The sequence below is a fragment of the Pan paniscus genome, chromosome 8 (genome assembly GCF_029289425.2).
Source record: "Pan paniscus chromosome 8, NHGRI_mPanPan1-v2.0_pri, whole genome shotgun sequence".
In the NCBI taxonomy this organism is placed as follows: Eukaryota; Metazoa; Chordata; class Mammalia; order Primates; family Hominidae; genus Pan; species Pan paniscus.
This window is the reverse complement of record NC_073257.2, coordinates 18,399,651-18,419,554: the sequence shown is the minus strand read 5'-3', so window position 1 is coordinate 18,419,554 and position 19,904 is coordinate 18,399,651. Positions and strand designations below refer to the sequence as shown.

Sequence of the window (19,904 nt, the reverse complement as noted above, 5' to 3'; positions counted from 1 at the left end):
TTTCTGCTCTCTCTGTGATGTATAAAGAGAAGTTTTGTCCTGTGGGAAGGCTTAAGGCTGGAGCTTGAGTTTGTTCCTTCCAATGCCCAGACTTCAGGGTTGATTCCCTCCTCAAGCAGGGGACAACAAATCAGTAACTTGTTCCCCATATTCATGTAGCTAATAGCTCCAGCCTTGGCTAATATGTCCCTCCCTAATAAGGGTGTGGAACTTTCAGGCATAACAAGAAAGTCATGTGAAAAGAGCAAAGCATCCGAATTACAACTGAGGAGGTGGGAGAAATACCTGGTTATAGGCTGTCCCAGGATTCCTTGGATGGTAACAGACCTTGAGGACAGCTGTCTGGGACAGGAGATTAACACTGAGCCTGAGATGGTAACAGACCTCAAGGACAGCTGTCTGGGACAGGAGATTAACACTGAGAAAGCCATGCCACTGTCCAGGAGGAAGTCGATTTCCTGGCCCTCAATAGTTAAACATACCTGGGGCTCAGTGAGGGTGATGACATGAGCTGGCGCTTGCCCTGGGCACCCTCGGTCCTGTTGTTGGATCATCTGGTTGGGGGCTTCTGGCCCAGAGAACCTTTGTCCTCTGGGGCAGTGCACCTTCCAGTGATTGCCTCGGCATAGTGGACATGGGCGAGGGGGCAGCTTGTTTCTTATTGGACAGTCTTTTTTAAGGTGTCCTTGCAAACCACACTGGTAACAAGCCCTACCAGGTGATTGGCCTGCTCCATTTTCTGTGCTCTCTGAACCACCAAGGTTGGTTTGTCTGAGGGCCATGACTAAGGCTGCAGCCTTTCTCTGATCTAACGTTTCCTTTTCAGCCTGTTCCTCTTGGTCCTTATCATAGAACACTGAGGTTGCCAGGTTTAATAATGCCTCCAGATTTTGTTCAGGGCCCAGGGCTCGCTTTTGGAGCTTTCTCCTGATATCTGTGGCTGATTGGATAATAAACTTACCTTTTAGGATCAATTGACCCTCGAGTGAGTCGAGCGACAGGGGAGTATATTTTCTTAAGGCCTCTCGTAGCCGCTCGAGGAAGGCAGAAGGATTTTCTTCCTTTCCCTGAGTTATGGTGGACATCATCAAATAATTCACAGGCTTTTTCCCAATTCTCCTTTGTCCTTCTAGAACACAGATCAGCAGATGTTTACAACTCCAGTACCCATGGCCTGAGTCGAGGTCCCACTGGAGATCCATAATGGGGACGGCTTGCTGACCAGTAGGGAATTTGTCCCTTTCTTCGGCTGTCATTCTATCATTTACTTGACTAAGATTCCAGGTATCTCCAAACTCTCGGGCTGCAGCTAAAGCCGCATTCTTTTCATTAAAGGCCAGGGTGTGATCTAGCAATAGCATGACATCTCTCCAGGTGAGATCGAAAGTTTGCCCTGGACCCTGTAGGACATCTATATACCTATCAGGATATATCTGAAAACTTACCCAGGTCTACCTTGATCTGCTTTAAATCAGAGAAGGAGAAGGGGACATGTACCCGGGTTGGGCCAAATTCCCTTCCCCTACAGCTTGAAAAGGACATAACCGATAGCAGGGGTGTGGGGGAGGTTGTGGTCCCTTGGAGATTTCTTTGCTTGTTTCCTTCTGGGCAGGGGAGGTTAGAGGAGGCTTATCATTAATAGGAAGGGGCTATAGGGAGGCTAGGATCTGGGGGTAAGCTGAGAGGTCCTCTTGTGGGATGTAAATTGCAAGCTTTGCATAGTTGTGGATTCTCCTTAAAAGAAAGCTTGGACATAAGGTAGTTCACTCCATTTGCCTTCTCCCTTACAGAAAAGGTCAAGCTGCAGGATAGTACTGTAATTTTTACTTCCCTCAGGTGGCCATTTTTCCCCATCAGAGAGAGAATATTGGGGCCAAGCTGTAGTGCAGGAAAAAATGAGCCACCTCTTTTTCAGGGTTTGTGGGTCAAATTGGTCCCAATGGCTTAGATGCATTTCAAGGGTGAGCCTGTTGATGCCTGAGTGTTTCCCATCTGGGTCGCCAAAATGTGTCCAGACTTTAGTCCTTCTGGTGCGTTCTTCGTCTCACTGACTTCAACAATGAAGCCGCGGACCTCGCAGTGAGTGTTACAGTCTTAAAGATGGTGCGTCCAGAGTTGTTTGTTCTTCCCAGTGGGTTTGTGGTCTTGCTGACTTCAGGAATGAAGCCGCAGACCCTCACGGTGAGTGTTACGGCTCTTAAAGTTGGTGTGGACCCAAAGAATGAGCAGCAGCAAGATTTATTATGAAGAGCAAAAGAACAAAGCTTCCACAGTGTGGAAGGGGACCCAAGTGGGTTGCTGCTGCTGGCAGGGGGTGGCCAGCTTTTATTCCCTTATTTGTCCCCGCCCACGTCCTGCTGATTGGTCCATTTTACAGAGTGCTGATTGGTCCACTGTACAGCATGCTGATTGGTATGTTTACAATCCTTTAGCTAGACACAGAGCGCTGATTGGTACATTTTTACAGAGTGCTGATTGGTGCATTTACAATCCTTTAGCTACACAGAAAAGTTCTCCAAGTCCCCATTTGACCCAGGAAGTCCAGCTGGCTTCACCTCTCAGTATGAACCTTTAATATGAGCTCTGCCCTCTAACTTTGTGAGCGTACAGCACAGTAACATTCACCTCAGGCCTGGTGCTGCCCACCCATCTGGAGGACTGATTCTTCTGGCACAGGGGAAACTTGATCTGAATTGAGGGCAGCTCCCCCTTCCCTCTCCTGTGGGATCTGCATGTCTCCCAAGTTCCACAGTAATGCTGGTGTGGACACTGCGTTGGGGAGGCCTCGTGTTGAAAGCCCATGGAGTCAGGGACGTGGCAGGATCACTGGCTGTATAGCGGCAGCTGAGGGTCCCTGTCCTGCAGTTTTCTCCATCACAGTCAGCTGCTCCGGGACAGTAGGTGGAAAGTCAGAATTCACTAAGATGGGGACTTTTCCAGGCAAACAAAGCAGAAGGGTCATTTAGCACAGTGTCTGGTACAGGGGAAATGCCCAAAACACACAGCTTGTTACTATCTAGCGCCAGCCTCCCCTTCCCTTCTGCCTTCCAACTGCGCATGGGACTCTCCCTCTCTGACTGTGCAGCATGTAGAGCCAGGCCCTGTGGCCAGCAGCCCTGAGTCCACCTGTGGGACCTTGTGCTAGCTGCTTGCCCTCTCTGAGCTTCTGTTTCATCTGTAAACTGAGATGATAATAACTCTTTCTTCACAGAGTTGCTGGGAGCCTGAGCACCTTTCGTTTTTCGGCTCAGAGAAAGCCAAGTGCAACTTGCTTCAGTCATCCTGAACCTGAGTTCAACCAACCGCAGCCACCTACGTTTGACCCCAGCGAGATCAAAGTTGTATATCTGAGGTGTACCAGTGGTGAAGTCAGTGCCACATCTGCACTGGCCCCCAGGGTCAGCTCCCTGGGTCTGTCTCCAAAAATGGTTGCTGATGACATCACCAACCATTGACTGGAAGAGTCTGAGGATGATAGTGAAACTGACCAGCCACAGCAGACAGGCCCAGATTGAGGTGGTGCCTTCTGCCTCTGCCCTGATCGTCACAACCCTCAGGAACCACCGACAGAAAGAAAGAAACACAAAAACATGAAACACAGTGGAAGCACCACTTCTGATGAGATTGTCAACATTGCCTAACAGATGCAGCAGCAGTCTTTAGCCAGAGAACTCTCTGGAACCATTAAAGAATTCCTGGGGGCCGGTTGCGGTGGCTTATGCCTGTAATCCCAGCACTTTGGGAGGCCGAGGCGGGAGGATCACGAGGTCAGGAGATCGAGACCATCCTGGCTAACATGGTGAAACCCCGTCTCTTACTAAAAATACAAAAAAATTAGCCAGGCATGGTGGTGGGCGCCTGTAGTCCCAGCTACTCAGGAGGCTGAGGCAGGAGAATGCTGTGAACCCTGGAGGCAGAGCTTGCAGTGAGCCGAATATGTGCCACTGCACTCCAGCCTGGGCAACAGAGTGAGACTCCGTCTCAAAAAAAAAAAAAAAAGAATTCCTGGGGCCTGCCCAGTCTGTGAGCTGCCATGTTGATAGTATCACAGATGATACCAACAGTGAAGCTGTGGAATGCCCAGCTAGTTAAAGAATGCAAAGGAAAATATTTTCACAAAGCGTTATCTGATAACCAAAAAAAAAAAAAGACATTTCATCTAAGCCACTTAACACCGTGTCTGACGTGTAGTAAATAATAAATGTCAATGATTCTCAAAGAACCCAGGAATAGAAAAAGCATTTAATAAAAATTAGCTCTTGGCATAATCTCTTCATCCACACCCAGCAGAGTCGTCAGATGTCTTCCAGGTTCACAAGAATTAATTTCTCCGCCCCTGTTCCTGCTTTGCACTTTGTAGCAATTATCCCATGGTTCGCCTTATGTTAGAACTATTTATATAAGTGGTAGTCAAGGCCACTGAGTCATGCATCCCTGGAGGTCAGTTACTATTTCTTTTTATGAGACAGAGTCACTCTGTCGCCCAGGCTGGAGTGCAGTGGTACGATCTTGGCTCACTGCAACCTCCGCCCCCTGGGTTCAAGTGATTTTTCTGCCTCAGCCTCCCAAGTAGCTGGGATTACAGGCTCCCACCACCGTGTGCGGCTAATTTTTGTATTTTTAGTAGAGACAGGGTTTCATCATGTTGGCCAGGCTGGTCTCAAACTCCTGACTTCAGGTGATCCAACCGTCTCAGCCTCCCAAAGTGCTGGGATTACAGGCGTGAGCCACCGCACCCCGCCTGGGTCAGTTACTATATCTTACGCACCTTACAAACCCCAGAAGGCTGCACACAGCTCCTGCACATGGTATGCCTTCAAGGAATTACCCATGGATTTGAATAAGGTTATATATGATGTAACACTCATGCGCTTTATTTCATTTTTAATGAGTTTATATTCTAAAATATTTGCTTCTGGGGAAAAATAATTCAGACAGTACAAATAAAGATTATTCCAAATAGGATCATATAACACTCTTGCAACTTTAAACTGAGTGCATTGTTTCTCATTAGTTCTTTTTGTTTTGTTATTTTCATTTTCTCATTAGTTCTTAAAGATCTACCTCATTCTTTTTAACTTTGCATAATGTTGCATTCTTTCTGACATTCCATCTTTCAGATGTGCCACAATTTGTCTAAGCTGTTCCCTATTTCTGGACATTTTAGGACATTCTGGGGTTTTTTAAGTTGTTATAAACAGCAGTGCCGGACACATCTTTGTGTCCTTATGGGAATGACTGGAAGATAAATTCCTAGAAGCGGATCAAAGGATCTGTCCATTTTTTTAGGTTGCCAACTGTATCAGCTACAGTTCAGTTGGCAGAGACTAGCGTTCATTGCAGCCAGCTTATGCAGAAGATTTGTTACGGGGTCCTGATGGTACGCAGAATTGTCAGGAAGGCTCGAGAACAAATCTCGTTGAACTTTCAGGGACAATATCAAGGGCTGTACTTCAGACCTAGGCCTCAAAAAGAAGTGCCTTTTCAATCAGGAAAATCTTTGCCAGTATAGGAAGCTGCTGCCTTCACTTCCAACTCCAGAAGCTTGCTGTCTTCATCTGCTACAGTCGAGAGGCCAAATGATCAGAAAACACTCCACAGAAAATCAGTTGCAGCCTTTGCCAGTGGAAGCAGAAAGACGGCTTTCGCTTCTGCTTTCCGAAACTCAAGCAATTAGCGGAATCCAACTCACATCTCAAAATCTGGACCTAGGGGAGCCTGGGGCATGTAGCTGGTAACTTCCCTGTGTCTGCAGTGTGGGGCTCACATGCCCAGGAGGCTAGGATGGGTCTTGAGCACCACAGACATCGCTTTTGCCAAGATTCCTTCCCAGGCATACCCATCACCAAAGCTGTGTGGTATCGCACTTTTTTTTTTTTTTTTTGAGACGGCGTCTCACTCTGTCACCCAGGCTGGAGTGCAGTGGCACAATCTCAGCTCACTGCAACCTCCATCACCTGGGTTCAAGCAATTCTCCTGCCTCAGCCTCCTGAGTAGCTGGGATTACAGGCGCCCACCAACACCAGCTAATTTTTTTGTATTTTTAGTAGAGATGGGGTTTCGCCATGTTGGCCAGGCTGGTCTCGAACTCCTGACCTCAGGTGATCCACCAGCCTCGGCCTCCCAAAGTGCTGGGATTACAGGCATGAGCCACTGCGCCTGGCCATGGTATCACACTTTTAATGGCCACTAACATGATGTACTATCTCATGATTTTAATTTTGCATTTCTTTCTTTTTTTTTTTTTTTTAGAGACAGGGTCCTGTTCTCTTGCCCAGACTGGAGTGCAGTGGTGTGACCATAGCTCACTGCAGCCTCGACCTCCTAGGCTCAAGCAATCCTCCCTTCTCAGCCTCCTGAGCAGCTGGGACCACAAGCACGCACCAGCTCGCCCAGCTAATTTTTAAAATTTATGTAGAGATTCCACTTTTGTAGGAGGGGTCTCACTGTGTTGGCCAGGCTGGTCTCGAACTCCTGGCCTTAAGCAGTCCTTTCACCTTGGCCTCCAAAAGTGTTGGGATTACAGGCATAAGCCACCACACCCGGCCTTGGCATTTCTCAATCAGATTGAAGATCTTTAGATTTGTTTTTTGGCCATTATAGCCCTTTTTCCTATTTTTACCTGTATCAGTTAGCTGTTACTAAATGACAGACCACCCCAAAGCTCACTGGGTTGAAACAGGAGTCTGTAGGGCATCTGGGTGGCTTTGCTGCTCGCAGCTGGGCTCACTCCTGCGTCAGCCAGTGGGTTGCTGAGCTGGTATAGGATGGCCTTGGGTGGATCAAGCTGGCTCTGCTCCCCATGGTCTCTCCATTCGGCTAGCCCAGGCTTATTTTTCATGACAGTGGCAGAGATTCAAGAGAGGAAAGAGACTTAAATGTGCTTTCCAGTCTCCGCTCTGTTTGTGTAGATGCTTCCATCCCATTGGCCAAAGCAAGGCATGTTCATGCCCAGAATTAGTGTAGGGGGCAGAACCCACAGGACTGGACACAGAGGCCATTGATTGGGGCCATTAATGAAACCAGTTCTTGCTTTATCTTTTGACCATTGTTTTGTCTTGTTGATTTGTAAGAGTCCTTTTTATATTGGGTAAATTAGCTCTACACATAATTTCAAATAATGACAATAAAATTTGGGTTATACATTTATAAGTTAAAAAAAAGACTACAGCACAGCAGAAATAATCTCCTTTATTGCTCCTTTAAAAAAAAAGAGCTCTTGTGAGTAGATACAGGCATACACAGGCACTCACTACAATGCTGGGAGTGGGATGGCACAGATTCCTTGGATATGATAGGGTGTTTCTATTTAGATTACAGTATGTGGTACCTTTAAAGCAGCTCTCAGAGTTCTAGAGCTTCCACCTGTGCCAGCCTACAACATGCATGGTCTTTATTTTTCCCAGTGTTGCTGAAAATCCACAATTAGCTAAAAGGGAAATGAACGCAAAAGACGTAGGAACAAAATCCAGCTTGTGGCTCGTCCTGCCCCTTGAACACAGAGCCCTGGGTCTACCACATCCTTTCCTCTCTTCCAGCTGATACAGACTTAGATAATTCCATTTTGTGATTTAATATTAGATGGAGGTGGGGTGGCTCACACCTGTAATCCCAGCACTTTGGGAGGCTGAGGCTGGAGGATGCCTTGAGCCCAGGAGTTCACAGCTGCAGTGAGCTATGATCACACCACTGCACTCCAGCCTAGGTGACTGAGTGAGACCCTGTCTCTAAATAAAGACCAAAAAATAACAGTGGACTAAACCAAAGTTTATTTTCTTTCCCACATAAGAGTCTGGGCATAGCCAACTACAGATGAGCTCAACCAGCCCCAGGTGTCAGCCCCCCGGTTCCTTCTGCTGGTTGTTCTGCTGTCCTGAGTAGGTTGCCCTTTTCCATGTGGTCCAAGATTGCTCCCCAACCTGTGGAGGGGAACAGGAATGAAGGGGAGGGCCAGGCGCAGTGGCTCACACCTGTAATCCCAGCACTCTGGGAGGCTGAGGCAGGTGGATCACTTGAGGCCAGAAGTTCGAGACCAGCCTGGCCAACATGGTGAAACCCTGCCTCTACTAAAAATACAAAAATTAGGCTGGGCACCGTGGCTCCTGCCTGTAATCCCAGCACTCTGGGAGGGTGAGATGGGTGGATCAGCTGAGGTCGGGACTTGGAGAGCAGCCTGACCAACATGGAAAAACCCCATCTCTACTAAAAATACAAAATTAGCCGGACATGGTGGCACATGCCTGTAGTCCCAGCTACTCGGGAGGCTGAGGCAGGAGAATCTCCTGAACCTGGGAGGCAGAGGTTGCAGTGAGCCGAGATCATGCCATTGCACTCCAGCCTGGGCAACAAGAGCGAAACTCCATCTCAAAACAAACAAAAATTAGCTGGGCATGGTGGCACACACCTGTACTCCCAGCTACTTGGGAGGTTGAGGCAGGAGAATCGCCTGAACCCGGGAGGCAGAGATTACAGTGAGCTGAGATTGCATCTCTGCACTCCAGCCTGGGAGACAGAGTGAGACCCTGTCTCGAAAAAAATAAAATAAAATAAAAAGAATGAAAGGGAGGCTATGCATGCCCTTTTTTTCAGAAGGCATGTAGATCATTTCTGTTCACATCCTCCTGACCATAGATCAGTCATATGACTGCTAGAAGAAAATTGAAATTTAGGGATGGTTCAGGGCTTTGCCATATACCCTTATCAGAGGTGCCTTCATTGAGACTATTTGGGGACAATTATCTGTGCAAGTCTTTGCTGCTGTCCCCACCCTTCCCCTAACACACACACTCCTTAACCTTAGCTTTTAAAGTCTTAGAGACCAGAGAGCAAATCCACTTATTTATAGATACGCAGTTGTAAGGGACATGAGAACAATCTGTGAAGATGGCATTCGGAGCAGAGAACAAGGCCGCATAGCCGTGTAGGGGGTTAGTCCCCTACAGTGATGCTCCAAGTGACCTCATGCAGGTCACACTCCCTGCCTCTCAGTGTCCTTGTAAACGATGGGCAAAATGGCGCCTCCTTCCCAGGTTTACTGTGAGGATTAACTGAGTTGGTGTGTGTCAGACCCCGGTCCAGGTCCAGCCCATGCTGAAGTCCAAGGTGAGTGGGGTGGATGAGCAGAAACGCTTTGGTGCAGGGGGCCTAGGCAGGTGAATATGGTTTTATTCAGCAGCAGTTCTCATCAATGGCTTTTTATTAGCAGCTTACTCACATTAGCTCTCTCACCCTGTCCACCTTTATCTCTGCTATTTGCTTTGGCTCTGTGGCTCCTGCGACCCCCGGCTCTCCCTTGCCTTCAGGGTCAGCAGCTTAACTCTTTCTTTCTCTGGCACAAGCAAGCAGAGCTGTGTCCCGGCTCCCTCCTGTCTGTCTACAAGATGGACAGCTTTGGCTGTCTCCCTTTCTCTGGGCGCCAGCGCACCCACCACATCAAGCCATGTCGAGCCAAGCTGAGCCTCAAAAGCACCTGTACGGCGTCAGCAGGGCAGTTATACCTTTTACAGACAATAGTGGCTCAGAGCCAAGTATGAACTTACACAAACAGGTTATGTAACAAGCGGAGGTGTGCGCCTGCGCACCAAACTCACTGAGTCGTGCAGGCCTGTATATCCGCCTCGGTCTCTACCTTGACCAAAGCACATCTATGTACCTTACAGTGTGCATGATGCTTGGCCCAGCACGTGCACCCAACACGCGTGAGCCATTGTGAGTAACAGTAGCACCAGGTGAGCCTCTTTGGCTTAATGGGCTGAGTCGTCAAAGGCGAATGAAAATCATCAAGTTAGCAGCACAAGACCAAGAAGAGCTCAACTGAAGAAAGCAGTGAGGCGAACACCATTTTTAGCCCCTTTTCCTACTTTTTCTCTTTCTCCTTCCCTCCCTGGGGATGTATGTCCTTAGCCCTTGGACGCCTCCATTGTCTTTATCAAAAAGAAAACTAGATTTCAGTCTTCATTCATGCTAAGGTGTTAATGAAAAAATTTCAAATTTTATCAATCCTTGAGTTGTCTGCATTTTTTTTTTTTTTTTGAGACAGGATTTCACTGTCACTCAGGCTGGAGTGCAGGGGTGTGATCCCGGCTCACTGCAGCCTCTGACTCCTGAGTTCAAGCGATCTTCCTACCTCAGCCTCCCAAGTAGCTGGGACCACAGGCATGCACCACCACACCTAGCTAATTATATTTTTGTATTTTTTTTAGTAGAGACAGGGTTTCACCATGTTGCCCAGGCTGGTCTCAAACTCCTGGGCTCAAGTGATCTGCTCACCTCAGCCTCCCAAAGATATGAGCCACCATGCCCAGCCAATTGTCTGCATTTTAACAAGGATCAAATTATTAAACCGAAAGAATGAAGCTCTCAATATGAAATGCATGCGTCATTAAAAATGTAAAGAAGTATTTTCAAAAATGTATTCTAACTGGGCCTGCCTTCATATCTTTATTTGTATTTGTTTTTTGTTTTTTTTGAGACATAGTCTCCCTCTGTTGCCCAGGCTGAGTAGCACCAGGTGAGCCTCTTTGGCTTAAGGGGCTGAGTCGTCAAAGGCGAATGAAAATCATCAAGTTACCAGCGCAAGACCAAGAAGAGCTCAACTGAAGAAAGCGGTGAGACGAGCACCATTTTTAGCCCCTTTTCCTACTTTTTCTCTTTCTCCTTCCCTCCCTGGGGATGGAAGTGCAGTGGCACGACCTCGGTTCACTGCAACCTCCGCCTCCTGGGTTCAAGCCATTCTCATGCCTCCGCCTCCTGAGAAGCTGGTACACACACACTCAGGTGTGTGCCACCACACCTGGCTAATTTTTGTATTTTTAGTAGAGACGGGGTTTCACCATGTTGGACAGGCTGGTCTCAAACTCCTGGCCTCAAGCAATCCACCCACCTCAGCTTCCAAAGTGCTGGAATTACAGGCGTAAGCCACCGTGCCTGGTCTGTATCTTTATATTTGTTTATTTATTTATTTATTTTTGAGACGGAGTTTCACTCTTGTTGCCCAGGTTGGAGTGCAATGACACAATCTCGGCTCACTGCAACCTCTGCCTCCTGGGTTCAAGCAATTCTCGTGCGTCAGCCTCCTGAGTAGCTGGGATTACAGGCGCCCACCACCACGCACAGCTGATTTTGTATTTTCAGTAGAGACGGGGTTTCACCATGTTGGTCAGGCTGATCTCAAACTCCCTACACCTCAGGTGATCCGCCCGCCTCCGCCTCCCAAAGTGCATTACAGGCATGAGCCATCACGCCTGGCTGGGTCTTTATAATTTTTTTTATAATTAAGACATTTTCTGTCCCTTTCATGACTACATCTTGTTAATTCAGTTTCTATTCAGCATCTCAAATAGGTCCACTTTCAACAAGCCCACCGACAGCCACTAGGCAACTCCAGCCATTGTCCTCTTGTTCCAGGTACTGTGGCTGCACAGCAAATTACCCCCAAATCTAGCCGTGTAAAGCAGCCCTTTGTTATGCTCATGGATTCTATGTATAGGAATTCAGACAGGGTCCAGCAGCGATGGCTTGTCTCTGCTCCCAGGGACTGGGGATTGCAGCTGGAAGATTTGAAGGCTGAAATCACCCGTGTCTGGCAGATGCTGCTGGCTGACGACCTCAGTTCCTCCTCACATGGGCCTCTCCCTCGGTCTCTCCATGTGGGCTGGTGTGAGCTGAGAGAGAGGGAGGGAGCGCCAGGCAAGGCCATATTGCCTGTCATAGCCTAACTTTATTTATGTATTTATTTATTTTTTTGAGACAGGGTCTCGCTCTGTTGCCCGGGCTGGAGTGCAGTGGCACGACCTCAGCTCACTGCAACCTCTGCCTCCCTGGTTCAAGCAATTCTCCTGCCTCAACCTTCCAAGTAGCTGGAACTACAGACACATGCCACCACGCTTGGCTAATTTTTTTTTTTTGTATTTTTAGTAGAGATGGAGTTTTGCCATGTTGCCCAGGCTGGTCTCGAACTCCTGACCTCAGGTGATCTACCCACCTTGGCCTCCCAAAGTGCTCGGATTACATGTGTGAGCCACTGTGCCCAGCCTCATAGCCTCATAGTCTAGCTTTGAAACTCATATAGCCTGTGGTTCCATAGTCTAGTGGTTATCACATCTGCTTTACACGCAGAAGGTCCTGGGTTCAAGCCCCAGTGGAACCATGGTGTGGTCTGTTGTTTTCCCGCCTGTAATCCTAGCTCCTCGGGAGGCTGAGGCAGGAGAATCACTTGAACCCAGAGGCAGAGGTTGCAGTGAGCTGAGACTGTGTGAAACTCATCTCAAAAAAAAAAAAAAAAGTAAGTCATGCAGCGTCGCTTTGCCACATCCATTTGTCAAGGCAGTCAAAGTCTCGCCCGGGTTCAAGGTGAGGGAGGTAGACTCCACCTCTTGATGGGAGTGGTAAAGTTCTGGAAGAACAGGTGGGAGTGGAAATGCGGGAGCACCTTTCAGACATGGGCTCTGCCATGTTTCCCTTGGCTGAGTTACTGGGATGGCCTCATCACTGGCCTTGCTACTTCCACTTTTTTTTTTTTTTTTTTTTTTTGAGACAGAGTTTTGCTCTTGTTACCCAGGCTGGAGTACAATGGCGTGATCTCAGCTCACCGCAACCTCCGCCTCCTGGGTTCAAGCGATTCTCCTGCCTCAGCCTCCCGAGTAGCTGGGATTCCAGGCATGTGCCACCACACCCGGCTAATTTTGTGTTTTTAGTAGAGATGTGGTTTCTTCATGTTGGTCAGGCTGGTCTCCAACTCCCGACCTCAGGTAATCTGCCCTCCTCGGCCTCCCAAAGTGCTGGGAGTACAGGCGTGAGCCACAACACCCGGCCCTACTTTTTTGTTTTCTTTTGTTTTTGTTTTTGAGACAGTCTCACTTTGTCACCAGGCTGGAGTGCAGGGGGTGTGATTTCGGCTCACTGCAACCTCCACCTCCTGAGTTTAAGCGACTCTTCTGCCTCAGCCTCCCGAGTAGCTGGGACTACAAGCACCTGCCACCACGCCCGGCTAATTTTTGTTTTTTTTTTAGTAGAGGTGGGGGGGTCACAATGTTGGCCAGGCTGGTCTTGAACTCCTGACCTAAAGTGATCCACCCGCTTCAGCCTCCCAAACTGCTGGGATTACAGGCGTGAGCCACCGTGCCCAGCCTACTTCTGCTTTTGTACTTCCCTTTCTGTGACTCTCACAGAGCAGCCTGGGAAAGCCAGAAACAGATTAGCTTGTGCCCCTCCCTGCCTCTTACTTCTCAGGGTAGAACTGCCAAGGAGGCCAGAGGGACAGCCCAGTCTCTCACCGCAGACGCCTCTCACTCACCCTCTCTTCATGCCCCAGGCCTCCTTTCAGTTCCTCAAACAAAACGCAGCAAGCCGATTTCCTTCCACCTCAGTGTCTTCCTGGAAATTTCTTTTCTCAACTTGTCATGAGTTTGATTCCTGTTCACCCTTCTTGCCACAGCCTGAATGTCTCTCCGTGGACAGGAACCATCGCTGACTCCACTCTAAAAATCCTTCCTGAAATCCTGTCACGTCACTTGTGCCAACATGGATGAAGCTGCAGGACGTGATGTTAGGGTGAGACAAGCCAGGCTCAGAGAGACAAACACTGTAAGATCTCACTCATATGTGGCATCTAAAAACAGCAAACCTGGCAGGGCACAGTGGCTCACGCCCGTAATCCCAGCACTTTGGGAGGCCGAGGCGGGCGGATCATGAGGTCAAGAGTTTGAGACCAGTCTGGCCAATATAGTGAAACTCCATCTCTACTAAAAATACAAAAATTAGCTGGGCACGGTGATGCACGCCTGTAGTCCCAGCTACTCGGAAGGCTAAGGCAGGAGAATCGCTTGAACCCGGGAGGCAGAGGTTGCAGTGAGCTGAGATTGCACCATTGCACTCCAGCCTGGGCGACACAGCAAGACTTTGTCTCAAAAAAAAAAAAAGCACGAATCCCATTCATGGGGGCCTCACTCTCATGACCTCATCACCTCCCAAAGGCTCCGCCTCTTAATACCGTCACCTTGGGAGTTAGGGTTTCCACCTATGAATTGTTCCACCTGTGAACACAAACATTCTGATCATTGCAGTATTTTTATCACAATAATAATAAAAAATACGTCGGGCGCGGTGGCTCACGCCTGTAATCCCAGTACTTTTGGAGGCCGAGGCAGGCGGATCACGAGGTCAGCAGATCAAGACCATCCTGGCTAACACAGTGAAACCCCGTCTCTACTAAAAATACAAAAAAATTAGCTGGGCATGTTGGCGGGTGCCTGTAGTCCCAGCTACTCGGGAGGCTGAGGCAGGAGAATGATGTGAACCCGGGAGGAGGAGCTTGCAGTGAGCCGAGATGGCACCACTGCACTCCAGCCTGGGCGACAGACCAAGACTCCGTCTCAAAAAAATAAATAAATAAATAAAATAATAATAATAATAAAGATGGCAGGAGAAATCCTTTGGAGGTCATGGGTATGTTTCTAACATAGATTTTGGTGATGGTTTCACGGGTGCATACTTATCCCCAAACTCATCAAGCTGTATACACTAAATATGCGCAGATTTGTATGTCACTCATACTTCAATAAAGTGGTTGTAAAAAATCAATAAATAGGCCAGGTGTGGTGGCTCACGCCTGTAATTCCAGCACTTTGGGAGGCCAAGGTGGGCGGATCACGAGGTCAGGAGTTTGAGACCATCCTGGCTAACACGGTGAAACCCCGTCTCTGCTAAAAAACAAACGAACAAAAAAATTAGCCGGGTGTGGTGGTGGGCGCCCTTAGTCCCAGCTGCTCCGGAGGCTGAGGCGAGAGAACGGCGTGAACCCGGGAGGCGGAGCTTGCAGTGAGCCGAGATTGTGCCACTGCACTCCAGCCTGGGTGACAGAGCAAGACTCCATCTCCAACAACAACAAAAAAGGATACAAAAATTAGCCGGCTGTGGTGGCAGATGCCTGTAATCCCAGCTACTCAGGAGGCTGAGGCAGAATTGCTTGAACCTGGGAGGCAGAGGTTGCAGTGAGCTGAGATCGCGCCACTGCACTCCAGCCTGGGTGACAGAGCAAGACTCTGTCTCGAAAAAGAAAAAAAAAAAGAAAATCAGTAAATAAAAAAGAAAATCAGTAAATAAAGCTATGCGTAGTGGCACATGTTTGTAATTCCAGCTACTCGAGACTCAGATGGGAAGATTGCTCCAGCCCAGGAATTCAACACTGCAGTGAGCTATGATTGCACCATTTCACGCCAGCCTGGGCAGCAGAATGAGACCCTGTCTCTAAAAAAATAAAAATAAAAACAAAGGATTAAAACTAAAAATCAGGCCAGGCACTTTGGGAGGTCGAGGTGGGAAGATCGTTTGAACCCAGGAGTTCAAGACCATTCTGGGCAACATAGCAAGACCCCATCTCTACCATAAGTAAATAAATATCAACAAATAAAAGCAGGCCCTTCCTGACAAATTCTCTCAGCACTCTGTAACATTCCTTCCAGGTATTGACAATATTCGTTCATATGGTTTTTGAATAGCATCCTTTCCTACAAAACTGGAAGGTCCCCAAGAGCAGTGTCCATGCCTGCTGTGTGCCAGGCGTGGAGGAGATGCTCTGTGGATGTTTGCTGAATGAATGAATGATACAGGGGAGGAGCAGCGAACAAAGAGTCTGTCTTCACCTTCAAGAATCAACCTCTAAAAGAAGAGCCAGGGCCGGGTGTGGTGGCTCACACCCAGCACTTTGGGAGGCCGAGGCAGGTGGATCACCTGAGGTCAGGAGTTTGAGACCTGCCTGGCCAACATGGCAAAACCTCATCTCTACTAAAAGTACAAAAAAATTAGCCGAGCGTGGTGATGGGCGCCTGTAATCCCAGCTACTTGGGAGGCTAAGGCAGGAGAATTGCTTGAACCCAGGGGGCGGAGGTTGCAGTGAGCCGATATCACACCATTGCACTCCAGTGACAAGAGCAAAAGTCCATCTCAAAAAACAAACAAACAAACAAAAACAAGAAGAGCCAGGGCTGGGCACAATGGCTCACACCTGTAATCCCAGCAATTTGGGAGGCTGAGGCTCAAAGAAGATTATTTGAACCCAGGAGTTTGAGACCAGCCTGGGCCACATAGGGAGACCCTGTCTCTACAAGAAATAAAAAATCAGCCAGGCATGGTGGTGCACACCTGTGGTCCCAGCTTCAGGAGACTGAAGCGGGGGGGGGATCGCTTGAACCCAGGTCGAGGCTGCAGTGAGCCGTGATTGTACCACTGCATTCCAGCCTGGAAGACAGAACAAGACTCTATCTCTAATATTAATAACAACAATAATAATACAAGAAGAGCAAGACTGGCATCACCATAAGACAAGTGCAGTGTGATAAGGACTACCAGAGAGCTAGAAAGGCGAGGCTGGAAGGGAAGTTTTCCTGGAGAAAGTGGAACGAGGGCCAGGACTTGAGGAATGGAAGGAAGTTGATTGGTGGAGAAGTTGGGCAGCTCTTTCTGAGCAGAGTCAAGATGTGGATGTGATAGCATGAGACTTGGCTGGCCAAGTAAGATGCCAGACCCCTGGTTATGTTTGAATTTCAGGTAAGCAATGAGTTATTTCTTGTTATCAGTAATGTCCCAAATAATTGCACAAAACCTATTTATTCTAAAAAAGTATTTGTGGCTTATCTGAATTCATGTTGAACTAGGTGACTTATATTTTTGTTGTTGTTGTTTGTTTTCGTTTTTTTGAGACAGGCTCTCGTTCTGTCACCCAGGCTGGAGTGCAGTGTCACAATCTCAGCTCACTGCATCCTCCACCTCCTGAGTTCAAGCAATTCTCCTGCCTCAGCCTCCTGAGTAGCTGGGATTACAGACGTGCACCACCACGCCTGGCTAATTTTTGTGTTTTTTAGTAGAAATGGGGGTTTCACTGTGTTGGCCAGACTGGTCTCGAACCCCTGGCCTCAAGTGATCTGCCCACTTCAGCCTCCCAAAGTGTGGGGATTACAGGTGTGAGCCACTGCACCTGGCCTGTCTTGTATTTTTATTTGCTAAGTCTGGCAACCCTAGATGAGATGCTAATCCATGTGGCAATTTGGCTCTTTCTGAAAGGGCATAAATGAACTCTATTTCTTAGCTGACCACAGGAAAAAAAATGAGTTAAACTGAATTTGGAACCCAGATTCTCAATCATTGCTGAAAGAATCAACCTCAAAATCTCAGGAACTTACCAGAGTAAATGTTTGTTTCTCGTTTGTGAAATGTCTGACGTGGATGTTCTTGGTTCATGGGTTTTCCCTGAACCAAGATGGTTTTCCGCTGAGCGGTGAACTCAAGGACACAGGCTCCTTCTGCTGTGCGGTGTCACCAGCTTGGACTCCTTGGCTTCCAGTCACACAAACTGAGGAAAGAGACAGCAGGAGCTGTCACACAGCCCTTCTGTGGGCAGGCCTGCCAATGACCTCAACTCTGGCCATGTTCCATTAGCAACACTAGGTGTGTGACTCCACCCAGATGCTGGGAGGGCCTAGAAATGCCATCTTCCTAGGCCGAGCATGGTGGCTCACGCCTGTAATCCCAGCACTTTGGGAGGCCGAGGTGGGCAGATCACGAGGTCAGGAGTTCGAGACCAGCCTGATCAACATGGTGAAACTCCGTCTCTACTAAAAATACCAAAATTAGCCGGGCATGGTGGCATGCACCTGTATTCCCAGCTACTCAGGAGGCTGAGGCAGTAGAATTGCTTGAATCCGGGAGGCGGAGGTTGCAGTGAGCTGAGATCCTGCCATTGCACTCCAGTGTGGGTGACAGAGGGAGACTCTGTCTCAAAAAAAAAAAAAAAGAAAGAAAAAAGAAATGTTATTTTCCTGTGTGCCACACGGCTCTGGGCGGTAAAGGACAGGTTGGTAGAATGGATGGACCACACCAGAGAGCTCTGTGTTTAAATCACAGCATGGCCTATCATGGTGGCTCAAGCCTATAATCCTATGGGAGGCCTAGTAGGGAGGATCACTTGAGCCCAGGAGCTCGAGATCAGCCTGGGCAACACAATGAGACCCTGTCTCTACAAAAAATTTTTAAATTAGGCCAGGTGTGGTGGCTCACACCTGTAATCCCAGCACTTTGGGAGGCTGAGGTGGGGGGATCACCTGAGGTCAGGAGTTCGAGACCAGCCTGGCCAAAATGGTGAAACCCTCTCTCTACTAAAAATACAAAAATTAGCTGGGCATGGTGGTGCGCGCCTGTAATCCCAACTACTCGGGAGGCTGAGGCAGGAGAATTGCTTGAACCTGGGAGGCAGAGGTTGCAGTGAGCCAAGATCACACCATTGCACTCCAGCCTGGGTGACAGAGCAACACCCCGTTTCAAAAAAAAAAAAAAAATTTGCCAGGCATGGTGGTGCGTGCTTGTAGTCCCAGCTACTCAGGAGGCTAAGGAGGGAGGATCGCCTGAGCCCAGGAAGTCAAGGCTGCAGTGAGCTGAGATTGTGCCACTGCATTCCAGCCTGGGGCGACAGGAGTGAGAACCTGTATCCAAAAAATAATAATAAATAAATAAATCACAGCCCAGGTGGATTAGCCCCTTACCTTCAATCTTCTTGCTTGTAAAAAGGTCACAATACATACCTTGCCACGTGGCTGTGAGAGGAAAGCCTGGCACACACAGAAGGTACATGATGACAAGTTGTTACTGTAGTATTATTTTGTTTGTAATCTGTCATTAAAGGTAATTCCGTGGCTTTCTGGGGAGTCCTGGTTTGCCCAATAGGAACATGGAGCCATAGTATCAGATTGTTTTATATCTTAGATTTAAGACCTAGGCCGGGCGAGGTGGCTCATGGCTGTAATCCCAGCACTTTGGGAGGCCAAGGTGAGTGGATCACCTGAGGTCAGGAGTTCAAGACTGGCCTGGCCAAAATGGCGAAACCCTGTCCCTACTAAAAATACAAAAATTAGCCGGATGCGGTGGCATGTGCCTATAGTCCCAGCTACTCAGGAGTCTGAGGCAGGAGGATTGCTTAAAGGCCAGAAGCGGAGGTTCCAGTGAGCCAAGATTGCGCCACTACACTCCAGCTTGACGACAGAGTGAGACTCCATCTCAAAAAAAAAAAAAAAAAAAAAAAGATTTAAGAGCTAAAACCATCCAATGCAGTTGAGGCTCAGCAAAGCTCAGCAACTTGTCTGAGATCACATAGATGAGGGTCCTAAAATACACCTGGCCCCCTGCCCTCTTAGTAAACAGAGCGTCACCTTCTCCAAATGTCCACACTGTTACCTGGACCATTTCCACATAAAGAGATCAGGCTGTGTTTGCAAAGCTTCCTTCAAAGAGTTGGGAAATTTTCTTTCTGTCTCTTAAATATCAGTGACGATTATGCCTAGGCTGGAATTTTAACTTCCCATTCCAGTTTCCTGAATATAGTACAGTGAAAGAAAACTCTAGAAATTTACTGACCTTTTCTCATTGGCTTGACACCATGCTTGACTTCTCAGTGGGGCTGAATTTCCCCTCCGGGGTCTGACTCACATTTTCCAGCACACAAAGCACCCCGTTCAATAATAACCAGACACTTTTACTGTTCAGATATCAATCTGGACCAAAAGTGGGTTGCTAATGACAATGAACAATCCACCGGCAAGGACCACATTTCCCCCCTGCTTTGTTTTTCAGTTTTCAACTTGGTTTCATTTTGCCATGACAAAAGAACTTGCTGGCCAGACACGGTGGCTCACACCTGTAATCCCAGCACTTTGGGAGGCTGAGGTGAGCAGATCGCTTGAGCCCAGGAGTTCAAGACCAGCCTACGCAACATGGCGAAACTCTGTCTGTGCAAAAAATACAAAAATTAGCCAGGCGTGTGGGGCTTGCCTGTAGTTCCATCTACTTGGGAGGCTGAGGTGGGAGGATTGCTTGAGCCCAGGAGGTGGAGGTTGCACTGAGCTGATACTGTGTCACTA

General features: G+C 48.2%; 1 protein-coding gene and 1 non-coding gene across 4 annotated transcripts in view; both read left to right on the top strand.

Annotated features, from left to right (window-relative positions):
• Positions 1–4,973, top strand: part of ANKRD16 (ankyrin repeat domain 16) — a 28,945-nt gene extending 23,972 nt beyond the window's left edge. For all 3 annotated transcript variants that reach the window (XR_004664499.3, XM_034929889.3, XM_014346363.4), the window contains one exon: positions 3,212–4,973. Coding sequence is in view for 1 of the 3 variants with exons in the window: in XM_034929889.3 (XP_034785780.2) it covers positions 3,212–3,286 (75 nt within the window). In the remaining 2 variants the exon portion in view is untranslated. The remainder of the gene's footprint in view (positions 1–3,211) is intronic.
• A 7,102-nt stretch (positions 4,974–12,075) lies between these two features.
• Positions 12,076–12,148, top strand: TRNAV-UAC (transfer RNA valine (anticodon UAC)). Its single transcript has one exon. It is a non-coding gene; the product is annotated as a tRNA-Val (tRNA).
• The last annotated feature ends 7,756 nt before the right edge of the window (positions 12,149–19,904 follow it).